The sequence below is a fragment of the Saccostrea cucullata genome, unplaced genomic scaffold (assembly GCF_032062105.1).
Source record: "Saccostrea cucullata isolate Sc308-1 unplaced genomic scaffold, CSIRO_AGI_Scuc_v1 ctg120, whole genome shotgun sequence".
NCBI classification, from domain to species: domain Eukaryota; kingdom Metazoa; phylum Mollusca; class Bivalvia; order Ostreida; family Ostreidae; genus Saccostrea; species Saccostrea cuccullata.
The window spans coordinates 40182-48034 of NW_026937312.1; the positions used below are offsets into that span (position 1 = coordinate 40182).

The 7853-nt window shown below is 31.1% G+C and overlaps 1 protein-coding gene across 1 annotated transcript; it reads left to right on the forward strand.

Moving 5' to 3' along the window:
- Window positions 1-5981: 5981 nt before the first annotated feature.
- LOC134247860 (tenascin-like) lies at window positions 5982-7568 on the forward strand. The gene is made up of 3 exons (XM_062730261.1): window positions 5982-6252; window positions 6436-6585; window positions 7281-7568. The coding sequence occupies exons 1-3, from the start codon at window positions 6021-6023 to the stop codon at window positions 7457-7459; spliced, it is 561 nt and encodes a 186-aa protein (XP_062586245.1). The 5' UTR covers window positions 5982-6020; the 3' UTR covers window positions 7460-7568.
- Window positions 7569-7853: the final 285 nt, after the last annotated feature.

Genomic DNA, 7853 nt, shown 5'->3' on the forward strand with positions numbered 1-7853 from the left:
TCCAAGAAATATAACGACATTTTTCAATAATAAAATTAACACTTCTCTTAATAATTATAAAAATGCAATGAACAACGGAGGTAAACATAAACCGACACTCTTCAACCAGAGAAGAATAAAAGCAAAAATGTCCGTTCTTCAGTTTCCACCAAGATGGCTGAGGTTCTGTAAGCATGGCTTTTCTTGCATTCCTTTAAAATTTGATTGCAACCCTTTCGCGGGCATTCCATTTCCGTCTCTTCCACTTATTTTATAAGCTCGGGTTTCTACAAAGGACACTCATTTTCCTCTACATTTAGAACTAGAATTTTGAAATCTTAAATACCGTTGTATCGTGATTGTCGGATAAGTAATTTCTAAAAAAAAATTATTTACTTTGTAACCCTTTTTAATTTCAAAACCAGTACCACGAGGATATAACTGTACAAGGCTTTCTTATCCTCCAACGCCACTTTCTAGATATTCAAGTAAAGTAAGGATGAAATATTCATTAATCTTCGCAGTTTCAACACATCATAATTATCAGTTTCATTAATGTTCACCCATCTAGGATTTAGACTTCAATACACTATATGTTTAAAGAGTGAAAGAGCATATGTTATTCCATTGACTGTACATTTAACCATAGAGACCCTGTTTTAAAGAATACTGTTGTTCTTTAGATTGTAGTTAGCTACACACTACCAACCAACAGAGAATAATTAAGATGCACTATCCAAATTATATGTGCTATAAAGTTACTGAATTTCCAAATACACATGTATTTTATACACATTGAATGTGCACCATGCTTACTCCCAACGCTCACAAAACTCTAGATGTCAAGCTGAAATGGAGCATAATGTAAAGATTATGAACAAGATTGCAAGAGATCAAAATAAAACCGAAAATGATTTTCTTAAAATTATATTTACCCGCGCCGTCCTCCAAGCCATTGGCCATAGAGCTCTCTTACTTATCTTGAATATATATTGGGACTAGCTTTCAGAATATGTTTTTTATACTTAAAATGGGTTACATATGTACCTGAAAACAAAGGCAAAACAACGTAGGTGATATAGAATAATTTCTAATTAATCATAGCGCCGCCAACTGTTTCCGCTTCTTCTCTCTATTTACGTTTCATTTCTTATTCATATGTAATAGTTTTCATTATATATACATCACTCATGGTCATTATGCAAATAAAAATTACCCTCATGTCTCATAAGCCGCTAGAGGGCTGTAGACCTTCCTAAGTGTTTGGCAGAATAAATATATATATTTGCACTAAAAAATGTATACGAGAATTGGTGAAATCTCTGTCCATATTTTAATTGATACCTATATTAATCTTTGATTTTAAACAGAAGTAAATCAATATCTCAGTTTTCACTCTGTATATGGTTGCTTTCTTTGTTTTTGAAAGGCACAAATCTGAAAAAAAATACAAAAAGTGGGTCCCTGATTGTTTTGTGATCAACAAGTACAGAATGAAGGCAAACAGAGTACTCTTATAACCAGAAAAAAATATTTTAACTGTGCTCATAAAATTTCTGTGGCCTGTAGACATTTGCTTGTGATAGTTGCCCAACCAGTCACTTTTCTTTTGCTGATTTTTATGTCCTGCCTACTTTATTTCATAAACACTTGAAAAATCAGACATTAAGACCAAACAGTATGTTTAAAAGCTTTTATGCTTATGCACGATACCAAATCTATATAATAAAAGTCAGCCAAAATTCATTTTACTAATAGTATTCAAGAACATAAAGTCTTTTTGGTCCCGACAAACCAAAAGTTTTTATAGAAGAGAGACTACTTCCCAGTTAGGTTAGTGCCATTGTCTTTGTAAACAGAGGATTGTTCATAACGTTTCAAAAAAAAAATCCTGACTCTTGGCCCCAAAGAAACATTAACCCATTCATATATCCAACTTTGCTGAACAGTAGGACCTAGCCCATTCCATTATCCAACAGTGACACAATACAATAGCCTAATCGAACGTCTCTTTTTATTCATTCATGGACTAGTGAGCATGCAACTGCACGGTAATAATGTCATTTCAAACCTTTTCATTTTACAAAATAGTCATTAAATCAGACGAAGAATATTTTAAAATCCAAAATAAATTCAGAGAGGTTCATAGAGTGTTTTTAATACTTTTAAGCTGAAAGCAGAAAAAAATACAGAATTTTGATATATGATTGGATTAATCATTACTGATAAGATGACGATTTGATGAGGAAAAGTATTGGATTCTTATGGAGTTCCATTAGTACAATACTTCTAGCATGTCAATGGTACTTAAACATAGAAAAAGATTGTTCGTGTTATGCAGAACCTACATGCATTAAGATACTAGTATTCCATATCTAAATCTGAGCTAAAAACGGTGTCGAAAATTAGAAGGGATGTCAATTAATTAATTGCTTTTGAAAGTACGCAGGAAAAGTATAAAAAAGAGATAAATCTCGGATAATATGAGGGGATTTGTTGATAAAGGACTCCTGAAATAATCCTCAGCAATAGGAAGTGGTGTAGCTTAAGATTCAACTGGAGGTGAAATGTATTTAGAAGGTGTCAAAAAGTGATGCTTTCAAAATTTAAGACCGGAAACATATCTGTAAAAATATCATTGGATAAGTTTTGGATACACGAGTCTAAAAGACGGTGTGCAAAGTTTGGATGAATTGTATGTAATTTTTGTGAGCATTAGAAGTGCATTTTTAACCATTATCGAATGATTTAATAAATGCGAAGTAAATAATTTCGCGTGTATTAGAAATTACGTTACTTAATATATGTTTTATGCACTTCATCTGGGTATTTAAATATCAAACCGATAGGCAGATGAATATTTTATCCAATTGATGGCTAGTTGGATCTTTTAATAACCAACTACAGATGGTTGGATCGGTAAAATATACATAAACTGATAACAATGGGTGACGTTGCAGAAGTTTTTTTTAAAGTTAGATAAATAACTTGACAGTGTTGAATAGTTTAGAAAAAACATACACTCCTCGGGCCTTCGGCTCTAGAAGAGAATGTTAACTCTAAACTATTCAACAACATTTCGTTATTTATCCATTTCATGAAAATATAACATAACTGGTTTAAATTTTTAACAGTTTAACACTGGTTTTGTAATTACAAATATCCAAAATACCTAGAAAAATATGCTTTCGAAGTTACAAGCACTTTTTTCCTTGCAATTGTCAGATTTTCTCAGGTAAGGGACTTTGAAGTTTTGACAATAATTAATGTATATTTTTTTTTGTTTTTGCACTTTTTCTTTTTTGTTTAAATAAGTTAATAGTAACTATACTCGATTCTCATTATATCGCGGGTTTCATTGTATCGTATTATTGTAAACTATTGGATACATAGCCTATATTCTTTTTTGTGATGGACAATATGTATGTTGTCTGAATGTTTATTTTTTTACGATTAAGAAGTATATAACATCCGTTTGACAAACAAATTCTGAAATAAAACGTAATTTTACAGATGTCCAGTCCCGTTTTTTTTTTATATTTAGAACATGGAATTTATAACTTAGTATAAATTGTAATCAAGATCATCTTTTGAAAGTCTTTCGTTTTTTTTTTCAATTGTTTATTTTTTATGTACAATTACATCGTAAATTCAAAAATAAAAATTGAGCTACATGTCAAGTATAAGTTTCCATGTTTCCCCATACCGCAATACAATGAGACTCCCCAATTTAGGAGGTAAGTAAGACTTTCTGTTTTAAAAATAGACCACGCTTCACGCTTGGAAAATAATTTGACGCTAAAAAGGTAGGTCATAGATAAAATTATAAATATCATTTTATATGTTAAATTAAAAATTTGAAATAACACTTTTTATGCACAAGAAATAAGTACCGCGATATAATGAGACACCAGTGTATATATATATATAGAAGTACATATTTAATTTTTATAAAGATATTGCGATTATGAAAGTGTATATTTCTGAAAAAAAAATTTCCAAATTTGTGCAAATTTGTGAAATGAAGAGAAAACGAATGTTTCTAATTTTAATAATTATCTAAAAAGAAATCTTATGAATTGTTGCCGATAAAAAGGTAAAAAATTCATCATAATTTAAAAAGAAAATACATGTATGGAAATGGAAAAGTCGATGATCTTACAGAAGAATGAATGATATGCATGATTTCGGAGGAGTGCTTAATCAATCATTGAAGCTGGTGTATGTTTGCTACTCCCTCTATCGAAACTTATATTTAGTGTTTTATATCTTATCTTCTCCTTTGGTCATATGCACAACAATTTACCTATGGAGGAATTTTATCTGCTCTAGGGCTATAACGTGATTTAATGAACAGCCAAAACACTCTCGAATTATGCAAGAAATTATATAGTGAATTCATTATACACATTTTGCACTCGAGTGGTTTTACAGACATCATGAAAATAATACGGATGTTATTTCCTTTTGTTAAAATGTTTAGCTAGTTCCAACAGCTGATAAAAATATATTGAATTTATGATCTCAAATATTTAAAAAAAATCTTAATCTGCAATAAGAAAAGACAAAACAAACATTCGAATTTTGAACAAAATTCTTTATTTTCAGCAACAAACCATGTATTTCTTTTCAAAGTGGTAATTAAACGCGCTTATCTTATGATCTAGACTTTCTTGAGAATTATGCCTGAGGTGTGTCAAAAATCTTCACCAAAATCTTCATGAATAAATTTTATATGTTAAAATTTCAAATTCCTATATTTTACAGTCTGGGCATATAACTATGAAATTAGATGCATGACAAAAGCTGTGCCACAATGGGATATGTAGATATCAGATCTGAGGGTACTCAAAGTAAATATCTAAGGATGCTATATTTTTTTGTGATAAATACTGAATATTCTAGAGAATATGATACATGTATAAAGGGATCAGGAGAGGGTATAGTAAATATTGTGCTTATACCGTATTTGTTTAGTAGATATATGAGTATTTTTTGTTTCGTAAATATTGTGCGTATATTTTTGTATATATTATCACGTAGGAAGTGGGACTTTTTTTTCTGTCAGGCAAGGTAACTTTTTTTTTTCTTTTACGTACTTTAACTGAATTTTTAATTGAATTTTTAAATTAAATATCATGATATAAACTTATAAACTGATCAACATCTTTATCTAAGAAAATGTTTGGAAATGTCTGGATGCTGAATTATTAAAAACAGCTTTTCGATTATCTATTGTTATAGAAATAATCACGATACTTTGTCTTTTCCTTTTAATTAATCTACGCAAGTAATTCCACGTATGTAATGTCAAATTTTCAGTAAAATTAATACAAAATGAATTTATTAACAAAGAAATACTTAACAAAGTTGACAACTTCTTTCCTCAGTAATTTATATATCATTTTAGAAATATAAACAGAATTTCTTTTTTATTTTTATCTATGATTCCCATTGAATCTATCATTTTGATTGGAATACTTTTTTCCAGATGACAGCATTGCCATGAAAAAAATATTGTTACATATATGTAGATAAGATGAATAATAGAATACTAAAGATACTAATTCAAAGGCTTTTGCTACAGCATAAGCAATTTTGATTTTTAAAATGCAATCTTCGGAGTCGAAATGTTAAAATCTAACATCTTTCTAAATTTCAGGATTTTGTTTTTCATTTTAATTTCATGTATATAAAACGATTAAAATGAAAAGAAAAATCCTGAAATTTAACCTTCATGCAGCAACAGTGATAATCAACGGAGAATAAATGTTATTATCAATATGAAAAAGAAGTTTTAACCTATGACCAATTATTCATATGACAGAGAAGGTGGGGCATCTGGTATCGTACAAATCAGGTCACCGATCCTTGGTGTTCGTTCCGTCTATTTGCAACTCATTGGGTATTCGCTTATCATTGATCACGTGACATATTTTACTATATATATAAATTGTCTGCATCCGTTCGAACAGTGCCATATCCCCCATTCAAAGATCACTTTCATTTCTTTAGTTCAATCTTAAATTGTCTGGGTAACAATGCGCGCTCACTGGATTCTTTTTATTTGTATTGCTCTTTGCGTACATGATCGGTTTGTTTCCTCTCAGCCGTTTGAGTTTGGACGATTTGGCGACTGTGGTTCAACAGCGTTGGCCGTAGAATGTCCTGATCATGCAACTTGTGTAAATGATAAATGTGTATGTAACAGTGGTTTTGCTCCCGTTGATGAAGAGCTAACAGTTGATGACGAAATAGTCACAGTATGCAGAGGTAATATTCTTTTTTTCTTTTCTGAACGATTCTAACACACTTCTAAGACCAGAACAATTTTTATTTCAAATATTCAATTTGATTGACGGCAAGAGTACGTTTCTATTAAAACGCCTGTGACTTTTTGTGGCAATGTTTCTGTAGGTCTCAGTACTTGTTGAAAAAATGACTTTAACTCTTTAGAGGCCATCTGCGACCCAAGAGACGGCGAGGGTGCAACATCGGATTGCAGCGGTAGAGGGGAATGTGTCATCGGAGAGGAAGGTTACAGATATGGATATGGCTTCTTTTACTGCCTTTGTGACCCCGGATATTACGGAGAAAGATGTGAATGTAAATATTTCAGTTTTGATCATCTTTTTTGTTTCGTACCTCTCTCTCTCTCTCTCTCTCTCTCTCTAATAAAAAAATTACACTTTTTGAAACATTTCAACCGTATTACCGGTCTTTATCAGCAGTATTTATTTGAATGAATAGCAACTCAACATTAACCGTGTATACAAACGATACGCAGTGTATTAATTCTACCTTAAAGTTTCGAGTTTGAATCGAATTCAAAATCATAAGATTTCAGAGAAGACATTTTTCATTTATTGTCCATTAAAAATCCCAAGATGTTTGGTTTCAAGTCATACCTGTAAGGTATACCGGTAGAGTATTTGTAATGCATTATCTAAAAAAAAAAAGAATCTGCTCCAGTGCTTGATTTTACATTGTATTATGTTTCAAAAGATGAAAAATCTAAGTTAAGTTCCCAGATTAAATGATAAAATGCAATTGTTTTCCAGTGGAGTACACCCTATAAGCTTGACCATGTTTTGTCGAGATTTTAGCTGTTCAATAGACAATATTTATAATAAATCTACTAACTGACCTGAGAGCAACTTGATTTTAGCCATTCAATAGATTTTAGCCATTCAATAGAAATCATTTATAATAAATCTACAAACTATCCTGAGACGAAGTTAATAAAAACAGTAAAAATGATTTTATGACATAAAAGGCAAACATTATGCTTATTTTTTCAGCCACAACCCCATTGATAGGAACTAGGAACCCTATTTTCCCTTTCTTCAGATCCACTACAACGATGACCACCACTACACGGCGATACAGAGGAGGTCTCCCAATACTTCTTGGAGGTGGTGCCATCGGTCTTGTTGCTCTTGCTGCTTTGGGAGCTGCACTGGCTTCTACTTCTGGTTAGGTGCCATTCAGAACACAGAAAAAAAAACACGCCAACAGAACGTCTTTGTTATCCTGAGAATATAATAAAATGATTGTCACTATGTAATGCCTTTATTGGAAGAGTGAATGAAAATTTCTGTGAGAGAGAGAGAGAGAGTTAATTATTTCTTTTTAGACTTTGTTTCTAGTGTCCAAGATAATCATACTTGTACATAATTATATGGATTTTTGCTTTTATTCGAAGAAATTCTAGTCGACATAATATTTATTTTTCAAAAATATTTTTTCATGTTTAAATTTTTGTTCGGCATAAATTTAAAAACCTTTTTCATAGATTATAAAATTTATTGATTCTTTGTTGGTTAAAGTCCCTTTCAAGATCATTTGACTCCTCAGAGACGTTAGCATATACC

What these genes read in the sequence shown, in the direction of transcription:
- LOC134247860 (XM_062730261.1), top strand. Translation starts at nt 6,021, where the DNA reads ATGCGCGCTCACTGGATTCTTTTTATTTGTATTGCTCTTTGCGTACAT. An exon ending in AATAGTCACAGTATGCAGAG is followed by an intron (nt 6,253 to 6,435) that starts GTAATATTCTTT and finishes TTAACTCTTTAG; the next exon opens with AGGCCATCTGCGACCCAAGA. An exon ending in TTACGGAGAAAGATGTGAAT is followed by an intron (nt 6,586 to 7,280) that starts GTAAATATTTCA and finishes TTATTTTTTCAG; the next exon opens with CCACAACCCCATTGATAGGA.